The following is a 19,898-nucleotide window of genomic DNA, read 5'->3' as shown; positions in this document are numbered from 1 at the left end:
ACCGGTATCTCAAAATATATAGGTTACACAGGTTGCAATCACATAGTTTTTTCTGTTATCAAATATTGTGGTATTAATATTGTGATGAGTTAGTAGCATGTCTCCCGATGTGTTGCTTCTAGATCTTTTAGGCATCATGAACTATAAAGTATATTGTAATATTGTTTGGAACAGAATACATCCAGGTAATGCTCAGTCTCCTAAATGGTGTCAGATTCAGAGGGAGAATGGCTCCTAACGGTAAGGTTAACGGTGAATGCATCATATATTCGGTGGCGGAATGTAACAAAGCGGGGAGGGACGTCGTGTATGCATCCTTTGGCGCCCCCCAGAGTTTCCCTGGATTATCACAATGCCTGAGCGTTGAGGTGTTCCATTTTCTGTGAGTAGGAAGGCCATCCTGTGATGAACAAGACTATATCTACAGTTGAAGTCGGAAGTTTACATACACCTTAGCCAAATACATTTAAACTCAGTTTTTCACAATTCCTGACATTTAATCCTAGTAAAAATCCCCTGTCTTAGGTCAGTTAGGATCACCACTTCATTTTAAGAATGTGAAATGTCAGAATAATAGCAGAGAGAATTATTTATTTCAGCTTTTATTTCTTTCATCACATTCCCAGTGGGTCAGAAGTGTACATACACTCAATTAGTATTTGGTAGCATTGCATTTAAATTGTTTAACTTCTGTCAAATGTTTCGGGTAGCCTTCCACATGCTTCCCACAATAAGTTGGGTGAATTCTGGCCCATTCCTCCTGACAGAGCTGGTGTAACTGAGTCAGGTTTGTAGGCCTCCTTGCTCGCACATTCTTTTTCAGTTCTGCCCACAAATGTTCTATTGGATTGAGGTTAGGGCTTTGTGATGGCCACTCCAATACCTTGACTTTGTTGTCCTTAAGCCATTGTGCCACAACTTTGGAAGTATGCCATTGTCCATTTGGAAGACCCATTTGCGACCAAGCTTTAACTTCCAGTCTGATGTCTTGATGTTGCTTCTTTATATTCACATAATTTCCCCTCCTCATGATGCCATCTATTTTGTGAAGTGCACCAGTCCCTCCTGCAGCAAAGCACCCCCACAACATGATGCTGCCACCCCCGTGCTTCACGGTTGGGATGGTGTTCTTTGGCTTGCAAGCCTCCCCCTTTTTCCTCCAAACATAACAATGGTCATTATGGCCAAACAGTTCTATTTTTGTTTCATCAGACCAGAGGACATTTCTCCAAAAAGTACGATCTTTGTCCCCATGTGCAGTTTCAAACCGTATTCTGGCATTTTTATGGCGGTTTTGGAGCAGTGGTTTCTTCCTTGCTGAGCGGCCTTTCAGGTTATGTTGATATAGGACTCGTTTTACTGTGGATATAGATACATTTGTACCTGTTTCCTCCAGCATCTTCACAAGGTCCTTTGCTATTGTTCTGGGATTGATTTACACTTTTTGCACCAAAGTACGTTCATCTCTAAGAGACAGAACGCGTCTCCTTCCTGAGCGGTATGACGGCTGCATGGTCCCATGGTGTTTATACTTGCGTACTATTGTTTGTACAGATGAATATGGTACCTTCAGGCCTTTGGAAATTGCTCCCAAGGATGAACCAGACTTGTGGAGGTCTGCAATTTTTATCTGAGGAGTTGGCTGATATCTTTTGATTTTCCCATGATGTCAAGCAGAGGCACTGAGTTTGAAGGTAGGCCTTGAAATACATCCACAGGTACACCTCCAATTGACTCAAATGATGTCAATTCGCCTATCAGTAGCTTCTAAAGCCATGACATCATTTTCTGGAATTTTCCAAGTTGTTTAAAGACACAGTTTTTCTTTTTTTTCTTTTTATTTCACCTTTATTTAACCAGGTAGGCTAGTTGAGAACAAGTTCTCATTTACAACTGCGACCTGTCATAACCGACTTGCCAAAACTATAGTTTGTTAACAAGAAATTTGTGGAGTGGTTGAAAAACAAGTTTTCATGACTCCAAACTAAGTGTATGTAAACTTCCGACTTCAACTGTACGTACGGTCACTGTGGGGACAATGTCATCAATGCACTTATTGATTAAGCCAGTGACTGATGTGGTGTACTCCTCAAGGCCATCGGGAAGAATCTCAGAACATATTCCAGTCTTTGCTAGCAAAACAGTCCTGTAGCTTAGCATCTGCGTCATCTTACCACTTCCTTATTGAGTGAGTCGCTGGTACTTCCTGCTTTAGTTTTTTCTTGTAAACAGGAATCAGAAGGATAGAGTTATGGTCAGATTTGCCAAATGGAAAGCAAGGGAATGCTTTGTACGCATCTCTGTGTGTGGAGTAAAGATGGTCTAGAGTTTTTTTTCCTCTGGTTGCACATTTAACACGCTGATAGAAATGAGGTAAAACGGATATGTTTCCCTGCATTAAAGTCAACGGCAACGCCTCTGGATGAGCCTTTTCTTGTTTGCTTATGGCCTTATACAGCTCGTTGAGTATCATCTTATTGCCAGCACCAGAAGCTCTTTTCAGTCATAAGAGACTGTGGCAGAAACATTATGTACAAAGTAAGTTACAAATACAGTGAAAAAACACACACAATAGCACAATTGGTTAGGAGCCCGTAAAACGGCAGCCATCTCTTCTGGCACGATCTCTGTCATGCGTGGGAATACTTTGGAAATTTAAAATCACTTGGAGCTGATTTTCCTAGTTTTTTCCTAGGGATCCTAGGGATTTCTTTGGGGATGTCTTGACAAAGATAAAGTGGACTAGATCAGCCTTTGGAATTAGAATTCTGTTTTGTGGGCTAAACAAGGAACAATGGGTGAATTCTAATATGAGAAAGCGTGGGTTGACCCTTCACGAAACCCCTCCCCAGAATTTTGGGCATCCAATTGAAGCGCTCCAATGGATAGCAGCAACTGCCCTTGAGTCCAACACCTAGGACAAGCTCCGGTCACATGAAACCCAGTGTCAAAAATAGTTTTCTTCTCATTTTTAAAAAAAAATGGCTAAATAATTGAACAGTCTACCAGGAGTACTTGCTACTGTGATTCCTGAAATGCAGAAAGATGGAGTATTTTTCGAATACAAAATTATACTTTTGTTACATTGTTTGTTAGCTCAGCTGGTTAGCTAGCTCTCAGTCTCTCATTGACCACCAAACAGTGTCACGTCCTGACCAGTAAAAGGGGTTAATTGTCATTGTAGTTTGGTCAGGGCGTGGCAGGGGGTGTTTGTTTTGTGTGTTTCGTTTTTTTTAATGTTCTATATTTTCTATTTCTATGTTTAATTCTAGTTTTCTAATTCTATGTGTTTTTCAATGACCTCCAATTAGAGGCAGCTGGTTGTCGTTGTCTCTAATTGGAGGCCATATTTAAGTGCGTTCGTTTTCACTTGTGTTTGTGGGTGGTTGTTTCCAGTATAGTCTGTACACCTTACTGGACTGTTTTCGTCGTTTGTTTTGTTTAAGTGTTTTTTCTTTATAAAATAAAGAAGATGATCAATATACCCGCTGCATTTTGGTCACTCCTTACAACGCCCATGACACACAGGCCGACGCCCCCTCCATCTGTGCAGAGAAGAAATCCTCCTCAGAATCTCAAATTCAACAGCCACAGGGCAAATGTGTTTGGACATCATAAAGGACCATTCGCCGAAACTGGAAAGATATAGCTATAGCTAACAACCTCCTTTCCACGTGGAATATACGGTGGACAGAGAATTGCTAGTTACTTTAGCCAGCAAGCTGTGATTTTCTACAAGGAATCTGCCTACCAAAAAAAGCTTCTCCCAAGTGGGTGTAACACCTTCTCCCGTTGCCTGCTGCACTGCTGCTTGGATTCCACCTGGCGATCTGTTCACCGTCTGCCCTGGCCTGTCACCTCCTGTCTGGTACAGGTACCCCCACCACACTCTCCCCTCTCTCCCGAGCTTTTGCTTGCCTCCAGCAAACATGCACTGTGGGACGAGTGACTCTGAACTTACAATGGCTAGCCCCAAGTCGTTATATTTTTCTCTTGTGCTTTATGATATTTGTCTCATGACTCCTGCGTGCTTTGTTGACTATGAACATGCTTGCTTATCCAACCGTGGGACAGACTATGTTTGTTCCCACACCCTGGACTCTGACTCTCTATTGGTTACACAGACTTTTCGCCTCGCATCCTATTCTAACCACCTCTCGCCGGTTTTGTATTCATGTTACCTGATGAAATTGCTGTACAATATGTTCTTGTTGCCATCTAATGCACATTCAAATGTCATAAACCAATACTACAGAGCTCTCCCTGTCCTCTGCCGAGCCCTGATTGTATTACTGCTGATGATATCTGGAAATGTGCATGTACACCCTGGCCCAGCTACTGTTGCTAGCCCCAATTCTGACTTGTGCTCTGATATCTGCTTCACTGATTTCTGCTCTCGTAAAAGCCTGGGTTTTCTGCACATTAAAACTAGGAGCTTTTTTTTTACCTAAAATGGATTAATTGAAAGTGTGGGTTCACAGCTCCAATCCAGGTATGTTGGTCATTACTGAGACATGGTTAAGAAAGAGTGTTTTGAACACTGATGTTAACCTTTCTGGTTATAACCTTTTTCGGCAAGACAGATCTTCCAACGGCGGTGGAGAGGCAATCTTTACCAAGGAACACCATCAGTGCTCGGTTGTCTCCACCAAGTCTGTCCCCAAACAATTTGATTTGCTGGTTTTACGCATTAAACTTTCAAATAACTCTTTATTGACTGTTGCTGGGTGTTATCGTCCTCCATCAGCACCGGCCTGTACCCTACCTGCCCTAAGATCTCTCCTGGCCCCTTACACTAAGTCTGAATTTGTCCTGCTAGGTGACCTGAACTGGGACATGCTTAAACCACCTGACCAAGTCCTAAAGCAATGGGATTCCCCAAATCTTTCTCAGATTATTACCAAGGTATGACTCCAAACACCCAGAAAAGGCTACTCTCCTCTCTGTTATCCTCACAAATAATCCTGACAGGTATCATTCTGGTGTTTTCTGTAATGACCTTAGTGATCACTGTTTTACAGCCTGTGTTCATAACGGCTGCTCAGTGAAACGACCTGTCCTGATTTGTCATAGACACTTGCTAAAAAAAACTTTAATGAGCAAGCCTTCCTTCATGACCTGACCTCTGTAAATTGGTGTAGTATCAGCTTGGTCCCCTCTTTCGAAGACGCTTGGACCTTATTTATTTATTTTTTTCAGTGGTATTGTTAACAAATACGTGCCCATAAAGAAAAAGAAATAGGTTCAGCCTCTGGTTTGACCGTGATATTGCAGAGTTACTCCACTTCAAGAATTCCATTTGGCAAATCGCTGTGCAGAAGCATACATAGTGCACTCACGCTATCCGGATGGCCTAAGTTAGTTACTTTAAGGAACAGTTCTCTCTCTGTGGGTCTAACCCCAAGAGGTTCTGGAAAACGGTTAAAGACCTGGAGAATAAACCCTCCTCCTCACAGCTACCCATGTCCTTTGATGAGGTGGTTGTTACTGACAAGGAGCCCTTGGCTGAGCTCTTTAATCACCACTTCATTAGGTTAGGATTCCTATTTGACTCTGCTATGTTCGATCCTAGGTACCATGCTCTTATCAATTTACATCAACAACATAGCTCAAGCAGTAGCAGGCTTTCTCTGCCCTTAACATTGTTCTGAACACCTCCAAAACAAAGGTCATGTGGTTTAGTAAGAAGAATGCCCCTCTGCCCACCGGTGTGATTACTACCTCTGAGGATTTAGAGATTGAGGTAGTCACCTCATGCAAGTATTTGGGAGTATGGCTATATTGTACACTGTCCTTCTCTCAGCAGATATCAAAGCTGCAGGCTAAGGTTAAATCTAGACTTGGTTTCCTCTATTGTAATCGATCCTCTTTCAACTCAGCTGCCAAATTAACCATGATTCAGATGACCATCCTACCCATGCTAGACTACGGAGACGTAATTTATAGACTGGCAGGTAAGGGTGCTCTCGAGCGGCTGGATGTTCTTTATCATTCGGCCATCAGAATTGCCACCAATGCTCCTTATAGGACACATCACTGCACTCTATACTACTCTGTAAACTGGTCATCTCGGTATACCCGTCGCAAGTGCAGCCCTCATCCTCCACATACAACACCTGTTCTGCTAGTCACATTCTGTTAAAGGTCCCCAAAGCACACATATCCCTGGGTCACTCTTCTTTTCAGAGGCTAGCGACTGGAACGAGCTGCAAAAAACACACAAACTGGAACGTTTTATCTCCATCTCTTCATTCAAAGACTCAATCATGGACACTCTTAGTGACAGTTGTGGCTGCTTCGCGTGACGTATTGTTGTCTCTACCTTCTTGCTCTTTGTGCTGTTGTCTGTGCCCAATAATGTTTGTACCATGTTTTGTGCTGCGATCATGTTGTGCTGCTGTCATGTTGTGTTGCTACCATGTTGTTGTCATGTTGTGTTGCTACCATGCTGTGTTGTTATGTGTTGCTACCATGCTATGTAGTTGTCTTAAGTCTCTCTTTATGTAGTGTTGTGGTGTCTCTCTTGTCGTGATGTGTGTTTTGTCCTATATTTGTATTTTATATTTAATTTTTAATCCCAGCCCCCGTCCCGCAGGAGGCCTTTTGCCTTCTGGTTGGTCGTCTTTGTAAATAAGAATTTGTTCTTATCTGACTTGCCTAGTTAAATAAAGGTTAAATAATAGTTTGTCAGTGGTTGAATGGGGAATTGGAAAGCACTGGGAAAATGTTGTCCTCGGTTGCAACAGTAACCAAGTGGGGCGGGGCTTAGGGAAGTGTCAATTTGTATTGTGATGTCACAAATTGATGTTACATACTTTGTCACAATTATGATGTCACAATGGGATATTAGCACAAAAATTGTAATTATTTGGGAAATTGGCTCCTTGTGATGCATGTATAGACTATTATGTCACCTGATATATAGGCTGGCTGTCATTTTGTGAGTAAACAAAACATGTAGGTCTAGCCATGTGTTTTCCCCTTATGATGCATGAATAGACTATTATGTCACGTGATATAGGTTACTATAGCTGTCGTTTATCAGTAAAACTAGTCAGCTTTTGAAAGGCTTTTCCCAAAAAGGGCCAACAATACTTAAATATAAAAAGTATGTATTTATGAAATACATGAAACAAATAGTATCGTTATTGGTTGATTCGTATTATGTAATGTTTGAATTCATATTTATATCGAAATAAATAGGCATACTCTGTGTGAGTAATTGTAGATGGAACCCCACCTCTTTAAGGAATACCTGGGATAGGATAAAGTAATCCTTCTAACCCCCCCCCCTTAAAAGATTTAGATGCACTATTGTAAAGTGGTTGTTCCACTGGATATTATAAGGTGAATGCACCAATTTGTAAGTCGCTCTGGATAAGAGCGTCTGCTAAATGACTTAAATGTAAATGTTAAATGAAATTAGCCATGATACTTAGGTTCTATCATTGGAATAGTTCAGTGTTATTTTATATCTATTTCATTTTAGAATCATTTAGTTAACTTTAATTAAGAACCTATGCCCAAAGCTCTTCATCAAGTCTAATTGTTGCACTTGTGACTCACTGATGAGGTCTTTGACGTTAGTGTGCTAAAGGTGGACACGTTCTGCTGTCTCACTTCCCTCAGGTTTTATAACAGTGTGCAGTCTGTCAACAACCTTTTAAGACACTCGTTTGAGTAGAAGTCAAATACAAAACAGCAGGTTGTAGAGCACAAATCGATTGTCTGGTTTGTTTTTCGACTTCTCAAATTGTACTCGTTAGGAAGTAATTTAAGCCCACAGGTGTAGAACTTGCTTTGGACTGTGGTGGATATTCAGCTACTGTAGTCTCCACAATTGATGAATCCCTTTTCAATGTAAACTGATAGAGCCATCTAGTGATAACTTTCTACCATTACAGGCTGCCACCCTTTAGACAATAGATTTGTGCTACAAGGTTTACTCTATTCATTAGCTTCAACAGAATCTTCAAATGTAAGTATTATGCCCCAAACTGTACTCACAGAGAAAGTTTACACTCGCTGTACACCGACTGATTCGACCTTAGGAATTCAACTAGTTATGAACAGTATAAAAACGTCTATTCTGTGTGTGCCACTGTTATGGCCGTTAGAAATATAGGAACTATACAGTGCCTTCGGAAAAGTATTCAGACCCCTTGACTTTTTCCACATTTTTTTATGTTACAGCCTTATTCTAAAATGGATTACATAAATTAAAATCCTAAGCAATCTACACACAACACCCCATAACGACAAAGTGAAAACAGATTGTTAGAAATGTTTTCAAATTTATTTACAAAAAAGAAATACATTATTTACATAAATATTCAGACCATTTCCATTGATCATCTTTGAGATATTTCTACAACTTTTTATTTTATTTATTTTTATTTCACCTTTATTTAACCAGGTAGGCTAGTTGAGAACAAGTTCTCATTTACAACTGCGACCTGGCCAAGATAAAGCAAAGCAGTGCGACACAAACAACAACACAGAGTTACACATGGAATAAACAACCGTACAGCCAATAATAACACAATATAAAAAAGAAAGTCTCGATTGGAGAAAAAAATAAAACTTGATTGGAGTCCACCTGTGGTAAATTCAATTGATTGGACATGATTTGGAGACGTCACACACTTGTCTATATAAGGTCCCACAGTTGACAGTGCATGTCAGAGCAAAAACCAAGCCATGAGGTCGAAGGAATTGTCCGTAGAGCGCTGAGACAGGATTCTGTAGAGGCACAGATTTGGAAAAGGGTACCAAAAAATGTCTGCAGCATTGAAGGTCCCCAAGAAACAAGACTCTTCCTAGAGCTGGCTGCCTGGCCAAGCTGAGCAATGGGGGGAGAAGGGCCTTGGTCAGGGAGGTGACTCATCTCTAGAGTTCCTCTGTGGAGATGGGAGAACCTTCCAGAAGGACAAACATCTCTTCAGCACTCCACCAATCAGGCCTTTACGGTAGAGTGTCCAGACAGAAGCCACTCCTCAATAAAAGGCACATGACAGCCTGCCTGGAGTTTGCCAAAAGGCACCTAAAGACTCTCAGACCATGAGAAACAAGATTCTCTTGTCTGATGAAACCAAAATGTAACTCTTTGGCCTGAATGCCAAGTGTCACGTCTGGAGGAAACCTGGCCCCATCCCTATGGTGAAGCATGGTGGTGGCGGCATCATGCTGTGGGGATATTCTTCAGTGGCAGGGACTGGGAGACTAGTTAGGATCAAGTGAAAGATGAACGGAGCAAAGTACAGAGAGAGGACCTCAGACTAGGGTGAAGGTTCACCTTCCAACAGGACAATGACCCTAAGCACACAGCCAAGACAACGCAGGAGTGGCTTCGGGACAAGTCTCTGAATGTCCTAGAGTAGCCAGAGCCCGGATTTGAATCCGATCAAGCATCTCTGGAGAGACCTGAAAATAGCTGTGCAGCAACGCTCCCTATCCAACCTGACAGAGCTTGAGAGGATCTGCAGAGAAAAATGGGAGACACTCCCCAAATACAGGTGTGCCAAGCTTGTAGCGTCATACCCAAGAAGACTCGAGGCTGTAATCACTGCCAAAGGTCCTTCAACAAAGTACTGAGTAAAGGGTCTGAATACTTATGTAAATGGGATATTTCCATTTTTTTTTATTTTATAAATGTGCAAACATTTCTAAAAACCAGTTTTTGCATCGTGATTATGGGGTATTGTGATGTCATTATGGGGTATTGTATGTAGATTGATGAGGGGGGGCACAATTTAATCCATTTTAGATTAAGGCTGTAATGTAACAAAATTAGTAAAAAGTCAAGGGGTCTGAATACTTTCCGAATACACTGTAGCGTTCATCAGTTCTGATGTGCAGCTACGCATTGTGTTGTATGCTCCCTGTTTTCGATCTTTATTTGATTTGATTTGAAGAACACAACTTTTTATTGACAACATGCCTTTATTTGGGGGGGGGTGTCTATTATATCGTTAAGTACAGACAGCAAGTTCAAGTGTGATGTTCAAGTGCGATAGTGTTTCCATTTCGTGCTATTTTGAATTTTAACCTTTATTTATCTAAGTCAGTTAAGAACAAATTCTTATTTTACAATGACGGCCTACCAAAAGACAAAAGGCCTCCTGCTGGGATGGGGGCTGGGATTAAAAATACAAAATAAAATATATAAATATAGTACAAAACACACATCATGACAAGAGAGACAACACAACACTACATAAAGAGAGACCTATAAGACAACAACATAGCATGGCAGCAATACATGACAACACAGCATGGTAGCAACACAACATGGTAGCGGCACAAAACATGGTACAAACATTATTGGGCACAGACAACAAACAGCACAAAGGGCAAGAAGGTAGAGACAACAATACATCACGCAAAGCTGCCTCAATTGTCTGTTTTTATTGGAGTTGACTATTTAGTATTTGGCGTAACCTTGAGCAGAGTAAAGCCTCAATGGAGATCCTTCTGAAATTGCATATTGCCTAAATTCAATTCTAAGACTTTGAACAATGTTTGGATTATTGATTCTATAATGACATCGATGCCAATAGATGTATAAGGCTTGAATTATAGTTTAAAACGAGGACAAAAATGTGTGAATAGTGGTAGACTCCTATTCCAATCAAATGCTAGCACAGTGGTTTGTGTATTCCCAACGGAAAAAACGATCCCAATAGCCACTTGAAAAATATTGTTAATGGTAAAAATGTGTATATTTGAATGTGACGCAACTCAACATGCGTTCATTGTTTTTAACACGAAGTTAGAAAGATGTTGATTCCTATATTGCTATATCATGGAATTATTTTGAATATACCATTGTGTCTTTTCTCATTACAATTGCATAACTAGTTTGATATAAATATTTTAAGAATAACTAATGAAGTCGACACAAAGCATGCAACAGTTTTTAAATGTGCTATTAGCTGCTTCCCACGTTTAACAAGTGTTCATGTTTTTTTCCCATTTTCAGACAATAACCTTCTTTTTTTTTCTGTTCTGATTTTTGGTTTGTTTGTTCAGTTCAGGATGTATTTTTACCCGTGAAAATGAATAGGCTGTTTCAGTAGTTGGTTGCAGTTCAGATAGGTTCAGCCGTGAGAAAGTCTTGGCGAAGTTGGCAACGAAAACGTTATAGCCTAAGTTAACCTGTATATATTCCGTTAAATAAAAGCTGTCAGTGATGAATAAAATAGGCTTTTTATACATTTGCTGACAATACAAAACCATTGTTATGAAGTCACTTATGAAGTCTCTTATGAAGTCACTTATGAAGTATCTTATGAAGTCCCTTATGAAGTCACTTATGAAGTCACTTATGAAGTCTCTTATGAAGTCTCTTATGAAGTCTCTTATGAAGTCACTTATGAAGTCTCTTATGAAGTCACTTTCTTATTCTATAGGCCTAAGCATAGACCTATTTAATATTCAAATGTCTTGCAGTTTTTACGTTTTATAGTTTTGGAAAGCTGAGTATTATATAATTAACATTTTCCTTATTTTCTATTATTCTTGCCAAAAACAAAACCACGATAGCCTATTACTCAGATGAATCATTATTCATAGTGTATATGCATGTCACGTGAAAGCAACTGACCAACCACATTTAGTTGTCAGTGTTCTGTAATTAGTCAAGCGAAACGTGTATAATGGCTTATTTGTCTTCCTCCTTGGTTTGGTTTCACGCGCTGCAATGCAGTACCTTGTGGATCTGAGAGGACTATGTGACTACGGTCTTGGGAGATAACATCTCCTCTGTTAATCGTAGTATTTATTAATCTGCTCACGGCTCTCGCCCAAGCAGGTCTGCTTCAGGAATAACGGTAACGGTACACAATTTAAGTCAAACCGAACTCTCTTGGCTCAGAATCTCTTCAACAATATGCAACTCTGTCTACAGCAACTGCAAATCCATCACTCACTTTTGGCTGTCATTTCGGGAGTAGTTACTTTGGTTGCAAATTCCCTGACAGTAATATATTACAACAGAGTGTAATGAAATCAACTTCCCCGGCGTCTCTATCCTCTATCTGGATACTCCAAAGATAAACCAATGCATTTCTTCCTTGTTTTTTTACATTTATTTTTTAAGTTCCTACACTGCAGTAAAAATGCAGTCCAGACTGAAAGATGTTGGGGATGTTTTCCAAGGCTACCCAAGAATCGCTGGATATTATGATGTACCTACTGTAATCAGGGCTGGTCCTGGAGATCCGAGGCATGAGCGTGTTTTACCTATCGAGGACTATCATCAATGGATCTGGGCTAGTAGTTGGAGCAGTCCACTGTATTATACCAGAGAATAGACCAAGTGCTCGCATTTCTGCAAGTCATCTCTCACAGGTCAGTTATATCTTCTTTGACCTCTTTTGAATTATTATTTCACCCACTTACAATGGCTTTAGTACGTTTATTTTTAATTTTTTATTAGTTTGCCTACCCGAGGGTTCCAGAAGAATGAATAAATTCTGTCTTTTAGCCTGAAAACACACAAGACCACACTACTAACTGACATTTACGTTTGTGGTAATATCATGTCAAAATTATTTTCCTCTTCTCGAAACATGTACGTTCTTCTTGTTCCATACTTGTGTAGAGGGAAAAAAAGATGAACCAGCCAGATGTCCGCACTTTATACAGACGTTGGAGATATAATGGGTGCCCTTCACGAAACTACAGCTCAAGGAACTACGAGAGTTTATTACCAAAGAGAAAATACTACGGATAGCTTCTTCCACCAACCTTCCTGAGAGACAAGTAACAATATGGTTTCAAAATCATCGTGTCCATTATCATTATTGTCTCAGCTATTAGTTCTTTTGGTAAATATTCATATTCATGTGTTGTAATGCCTGCTAACTGATAGGTTGAGTCACTGTCTATTGTTTATATTAAATCAGATATTTTGATGTTTCAATTGTATTTGCTAATTAAACGTATCAAAAGAGGACATTTCTTTACTATATATGTCAAGAGATAGTACTGTTTAAAAGTGTGAATGAAAAAATACGTTGATGTATAATTGAATAACAAATTAACCATAGCCATAGGCCTGAACGGGATTGGTCTTTTTCAAATGGCACAAAAGGTAGGATGAACAGGAGTAGGCCTATAATATCTATTTTCTTCCAATATAGTTGTTCATTTGTTATCATGTTGTGGTCTTACTGAGAGAAGCAATTCATTTGAAGGTATGCAAGGCTACCGCGTTGTTTGTTTGACCATTGCAGGCTTATTTTTCTATATACTTAATGCTATAATGCATTCATTTCTAAATGGCTTATAAAACAGTGACAGTAGTGGGGAATCACAATTTCTCTAATAAGACAACTCTAATAAGGTGAATCCACCAATGTGTAAGTCGCTCTGGATAAGAGCGTCTGCTAAATGACGTAAATGTAAATGTAAATGTAACTATGTTCAGTCGTTTGAGGTATATGTAGGCCTATATCCATGAGCTGTGAATAGAGGAAGAATACGATTTGGGATTTATGTAATACTCAACATTTTTTTAGTAGGATTAGCTAGTATTATTGCGTTGAAATTGTATGAACAGTAATACACCGAACGGTTTCGAGATCGAATCCCCGAACTGACAACGTTAAACTCTGTCCTTCTACCCCAGAACAAGGCAGTTAACCCACTGTTCTTAGGCCGTCATTGAAAGTAACTGACTTTGTAAAACTTAACTGACCTTGTAAAATAATAATGGTGGTGTTTGTTGGAATAGTCTTCGCAGCAAACTATCATTCATGTTGGTTACGTTATCGAAATGTTTGTTTTTACAACATCAAAATACTTTTAGCTAAATCTTAGTCGCTTGGCCTATGATAGACCTAAGTAAAAATAGCTACATTCTCTCTTAACTTGAGCATATTTTGTGTATATTACATTGTCTTGCACTGAACATATATTTTGTTTCAATTATAACAATAAATGGTAGACTATAGCTAACTAGCAACAATGCCTTATAGAAACATCTCTTGGCATTGAAAATCGTCTCTTCGATTTCAATTTAACCATCTAACATCTAGTTTAAAAAACATCCCATTTCTATTTTTAATATAGGCCTATACATGTATTTGTATTTTTCTCTTAACATCACCTTACCTTGTAGAATATATTTCCGTGCAGTGTTATGGCCAATGGTAGGACTGAACAACATGTTTTGCATATCACGTGACACTGCATTAACAAATCAACAATTCATTTTCCTTTATTTTTTAGCAGTCGCTAAAAGGGTTGTAAGAAGCGTTTGCGAGAGCTTCATGGAAATGTGTGAGCAAAATCTTCTGAATTCTGGCTATGTTGGTTCTCTGAATTTCCCTATCCCGGAGTCGGTATATTTTCCCAACTTGCGGAGCAATGGAGCTCCTCTCCCCCAGCTGCATCAGATTTCCTACAACAGGCGAGAGGTGTGCTCGCTCCCGTGGACTTCCCTAAATTCGTGCACATCTCCGCCTCAGAGCCGCGCCATTAGTGGCTACTCTCCGCCGTTTCTACCCAATTCAGTGCCTGTAAATACTCATCCCAACGACCACAACAAGTCCAGTAAATACTACTTTCAGGATGTTAACCACAAACCAGAAGAACCTGCTAGACACGCGCAGGCCTTTTCTGGTGAACATGGAGTTATCAGTTCCGATAGCTCGAAATATGCATTGTCGAACTTGGACAGACGGTCACATAATTCCGGTGCACAACACGAACTGAATTACACCAACCAGGCATTTGCCGCCGGCATCAAGCAGTCGGCCAATTCAAATCCCCGAATTCAACCATCTACAAGTAATGCATGTGCCAGCACGGCTTTTTCTGACGGTAAGCATCTAACGATTTTTGTTATTTTAAAATTAAACTGCTCTGTATGTCTAGACTATTTATTTCTTAATTTAATAACGTCACCTCCAAATCATAGTTATTGTTATATTTGATGTTTACGCGATGATAATTGTAGACCATGCCTGCTTCTGAATTCTTCAGCATGGCATGTTGCTTTTTATACCAAGAGATCCACAAGATGCTAAGGACCGTTTTTCCGTTCTCCAGGCGCACCCTGGTGCTCTTCACAGGCGAAACTGAGAAAGAAGAGAAAACCATACACAAAGCCACAGCTTGCTGAACTTGAAAACGAATTCATGGTGAACGAATTCATAACCAGGCAAAAACGTAAGGAACTCTCTGACAGACTGGAGTTGAGTGATCAACAAGTCAAAATATGGTTTCAGAACCGCAGAATGAAAAAGAAGAGACTAGTGATGCGCGGGCATGCATTCTCCATGTACTGAGAGCCTTGGGTCCGGAAAGTGACCTCGTGTGGATTCTGTTCACACAAGCACAACCACTTCAAACCTCAAACTCTATTTATTTTCAGAAAGGCACATATTAAACTTGTGTTTTGAGTGTTTTGTAAAGCATGCGATTTGGGTTAATTGGATACATCTAATTATTTTGTTCAATGACCACACTTAGTATTTCTGATTGTATAACTCAGTGATAAGGTACGCTCTTAGAAAAAAAAGGGGTTTATTTTGGTTTTATATAGAACGTTTAATATAGGTGTGCAATAGTTTATTTTTGTATTTCTGCAGTATCAAAATGAATGTTATTTATAATTTAATCTCTACCCTACTGCATTGTATTGACGAAATAAAAATTGATTATCTGGTTAGAAAAGGATATTGCACCTATCTGATTGGACGAGTCAGTCCTGCCTGAAATCAAACTGGGCCTACAGGAAATGCTCGTCCAAGCTCAAGTTCGTATTTGTCGGTGGTTTAAAATGAACCATGAAAAAGTGTTTTGGATTATTTTTTTTTTTTAAGTGTTTGCATGTCCAGCGCATGGCTATAATAATTGTGTGTAAATGTGTTTTTGTCTTATTTTTGATGTATGCATAATCATAGGCTAAACAATGCCTTCAGCTGTTGGCGCTGCAATCGAATGATTTGGGTAAGCTATAGCGTTCTCTCTATATTAAATTAAAACTGCCTTGGGGGTCCAGTTAATGACTAGGCCTAATTTGAACAGTTTACTGGCTCAATATTAGTATCATGTGTGATATCGGCTAAATAGATAGATAGATAGATAGATAGATAGATAGATAGATAGATAGATAGATACACTTATCTAGAAAAGTTAAACATTTACATCAATTCATACAATTCCATGCCGACTAGTGTGTGTATTATGCACATGTATACATTCGTGTAGACATTTTGAGGCTACAAGAACTGCTCAACACTCCACGCTAACACAAGTGGTCCATGCTATTTAAATATCTGTCCAGCACGTGCACGAGGGCTATTTGATCAAGTGGCACATCAACCACAGATAGGCTATTCCTAAATAGACCTACATTAATTTACTACTTCCTGAATATAAGCTCTCACTCTTTGGCCTATATGATCTTTATGGTTTTGTTTGCTAGTAAACAATTTAATTCATTTATTGTTACATTTAGAAATGGTTATCTGGTTTTCGAGGGAGTAGTTTGTAGGATATATGTTAATCTTTGGTATTTGCGGCGGCCGGTTAGGAGCGTTTTGCCAGTAACCGAAATGTTACTGGTTCGAATCCCCTAGGTGAAATATGTTGATGTGCCCTCCTGTAAATCTCTGTGGATAAGAGCTGTCTACTAAATAACTAAAATGTATAGGCTATACTTGTTTTAAAATGTTATAATTATTACCAAAGTAAGCACACACTCACTTAATAAAATGTTCGAAGTGGTCTAGCTCGTACTTTTTAATGGTCCGTTATTTACCTCATGATTCTGAAATTATATTTGCTAGTTTACAATCCCATTATCTAAGAGGATCAAAGGGGGAACTGCTAGAAGACGTCTGCTCATGCTCTTCAGATATGGGGGCGCCAAAACAAAGTTAAGGTCAAGTTAGTATCTCACAACAACAAAAATACCTACACAAACTTTAACCAGATAGTATACTGCATTCTCATCATTCAATTTTTTGTGTGTGCTTTGTGTGGTATTTGCAAGGAATATATATATATATTTGATGACACATCCATGAGATGGGCCTGAAAACAAGGCCTGAAAACAAGGCCTATAAACAAAAATGGCCCAACTCGATCATTTGGTCAACAACAACTGTTTTGCAGTGTACTCATTACATTTCAGTCATTTAGCAGACGCTCTTTTCCAGAGCGACTTACACTAGTGAATACATAGATTTCATAATTTTTTATTTTTTTGTACTGGCCCCCCGTGGGAATCGAACTCACAACCCTGGCGTTGCACACACCATGCTGGCGTTGCAAACACCATGTTCTACCAACTGAGCCACAGGGAAGACTCATCTTGGCTTTGTCAATCTGTGTTCATTGCCAATAGCAATTATTTTGCATACGATATTATCGGTAGGAAAGGACTAGATATTGTTGTTTTAGTACATGGGTTGTCTCCTCTACTATACCCTCTGTTGTCGTTTACTTTTCGTTTTGGGCATGTCTTGTGCGTAATGACGTTTTAACATTGTAGTAGTCCATGTGTGCTTCACGATTTTCTACTGCAAGGCTAATACCAACAATGATAGTATAATGGAATATTTGTGGTTAAGATTGGGGATATTTGATTGTAGTACACTATATAGAAAAATAACACGGGCTCAACGCAATTCAGGAAAACTGAGATTAACATTTTACATTTGATTCTAGGTATTTTGTCAAAATAGCAACGCTCAAACACACACACACACACACACACACACACACACACACACACACACACACACACACACACACACACACACACACACACACACACACACACACACACACACACACAAAAAGCGTTCTCTAACTTGTTACCAAAGGTGTCGCCAAAAAATAATTTAGTAGCCCTATTGTGTTGCTGTTGTAAGAATAAATAACGCATAGCCCTGTCGAATGAAAGTACCTTATCTGGGACATTTAGCTAGATCTTCCATCAGTCTAATCAGTGCAATAATACTATGGAAAATAATAGGGCCCACAATTATAGGCGTAGTATGTCAGGAATTCACTATGGTGACTACTATACTATTTCCTATACTACTATACTATACTCCTATACTACCATACTACTATACTACTATACTACTTCCCTTTCAGGTTAGTTTGTGTTATTTAATAGGCCTATATTTCTGTCCGTAAAGTGCAAATAAAGTAACTTGAAAATGAAAGTAATATAGGCCTATCGTCTAAAATACTGTTGACAGTGTAGGATAGGATACAGACTATAGGTTATTATAGGTTACTAAGTAATCGTCCCCCACAAAAGTGTTTCTCCTCCACCAGCTAAAATATACACTTAAGCTAGAACCCGTCATTTTGTCTGTGCAATAAAACTATTGGTGATTGCTTGGTGCACATGGTGTCAGACCCCAGATGGTCAAAGCCAACAGAGATGTGTTGTACTTGGCCAATCAGCCAATCATGCTGATGACGCTTCTCTTTTTTATTTACATTTACGATGATTTTTTAAATAATTTTAAAACATATTTAACTAGGCAAGTCAGTTATGAACAAATTCTTATTTACAATGAAGGCCTACACCGGCCAAAACCGGACGACGCTGGGCCAAATGTGCGCCGCCCTATTGGACTCCCAATCACGTCCAGTTGTGGTACAGCCTGGAATCGAACCAGGGTCTGTGGTGCCTTACACCGCTGCTCTACTCGGGTGCTCCAGTAGCGAGTCAATGTGCAGGGGTACGAGGTAATTGAGGTAATACAGTATGTACATGTGGGTAGGGATAAAAGTGACTAGGCAATCACGATAGATAATAAACAGAGTAAAAGAGTGTCCGTGTGTGTCCATGTGTGAGTGTTAATATGTGTGTGTGTGTGTGTGTGTTTTGTCAATATGCATGTGTGTGTGTATGTCTGTGTTTTGTCAATGTTAGCGATGTGAAATGGCTAGTTAGTTAGCGGTGGTGCGCGCTAATAGTGTTTCAATTGGGTGACGTCACTCGCTCTGAGGCTTTTGTGGCGCGATGGGTAACGATGCTTCGTGGGGTGTCAGTTGTTGATCTATGCAAGGGTCCCTGGTTCGAGCCCGGGTTGGGGCGAAGAGAGGGATGGATACTAGTGTGTGTGTGTGTGTGTGTGTGTGTGTGTGTTGAACAACTCATTACACAAAAGGACGAGGAAAAATGAAGACGTCTGGATTTGGAGCAAACAGCCCGTAATAATACTTTTCTGATTTAATTTCCGTGTATCCCTTTTTTAGGCCTGGATACGTTACTGAAATCGGAAAATAAGGATGCTCGGAAAACGATAGTCCTATAGATGACCTGGACAATCAATAAAAGTAAGAAAAACCTGTAAATATTTTCTTCCACTATCATAATCTTCCTCTGTAATGAACTATAATCCACAATGGTCATCATGTTGTCTCTCTTTCTTGTTTTTGTTCTCTTCCTTCTATTTATTTTCTACCTTTCACTTTTTGTGGATGTTTGGTGCATTTTGTGCATTAGTTTGTATTATTGAGGCACAAGCGTTGAAAAGAAAGGTGCGCTTGTTTTGTCTATCTGTCCAAATTATTAATCACATAACTTGTGTGTATAGATTTGGATTTGAAGTATACTGTGCATGTGGGAACATTCTTTGGCCTTTAACTTGAACTCTAAGGGTATGTCAACTACAATGTTGCCATTGTAACATGTACACTATATATACAAAAGTATGTGGACACCCCTTCAAATTAGGGGATTCGGCTATTTCAGCCACACCCGTTGCTGACAGTGAATAAAACCGAGCACACAGCCATGTATTCTCCATAGACAAACACTGACAGTATAATGGCCTTACTGAAGAGCTCAGTGACTTTCAACGTGCAATTTCATAGGATGCCACCTTTCCAACAAGTCAGTTTGTCAAATTTCT

General features: G+C 39.6%; 1 protein-coding gene and 1 pseudogene across 1 annotated transcript; both read left to right on the top strand.

Moving 5' to 3' along the window:
- The first annotated feature begins 227 nt into the window (after nucleotides 1-227).
- LOC123729533 (homeobox protein Hox-D13-like) lies at nucleotides 228-12,371 on the top strand (annotated as a pseudogene).
- A 1,869-nt stretch (nucleotides 12,372-14,240) lies between these two features.
- On the top strand, nucleotides 14,241-15,369 carry hoxd12ab (homeobox protein HoxD12ab). The gene is made up of 2 exons (NM_001139556.1): nucleotides 14,241-14,829; nucleotides 15,058-15,369. The coding sequence occupies exons 1-2, from the start codon at nucleotides 14,283-14,285 to the stop codon at nucleotides 15,294-15,296; spliced, it is 786 nt and encodes a 261-aa protein (NP_001133028.1). The 5' UTR covers nucleotides 14,241-14,282; the 3' UTR covers nucleotides 15,297-15,369.
- Nucleotides 15,370-19,898: the final 4,529 nt, after the last annotated feature.

The sequence above is a fragment of the Salmo salar genome, chromosome ssa21 (assembly GCF_905237065.1).
Source record: "Salmo salar chromosome ssa21, Ssal_v3.1, whole genome shotgun sequence".
NCBI classification, from domain to species: domain Eukaryota; kingdom Metazoa; phylum Chordata; class Actinopteri; order Salmoniformes; family Salmonidae; genus Salmo; species Salmo salar.
This window is presented reverse-complemented; position numbering and strand designations above follow the sequence as displayed.

Coding starts and splice junctions, on each gene's coding strand:
- hoxd12ab (NM_001139556.1), top strand. CDS start 14,283: ATGTGTGAGCAAAATCTTCTGAATTCTGGCTATGTTGGTTCTCTGAAT. Junction 14,830..15,057: donor CAGCACGGCTTTTTCTGACG/GTAAGCATCTAA, acceptor TCCGTTCTCCAG/GCGCACCCTGGTGCTCTTCA.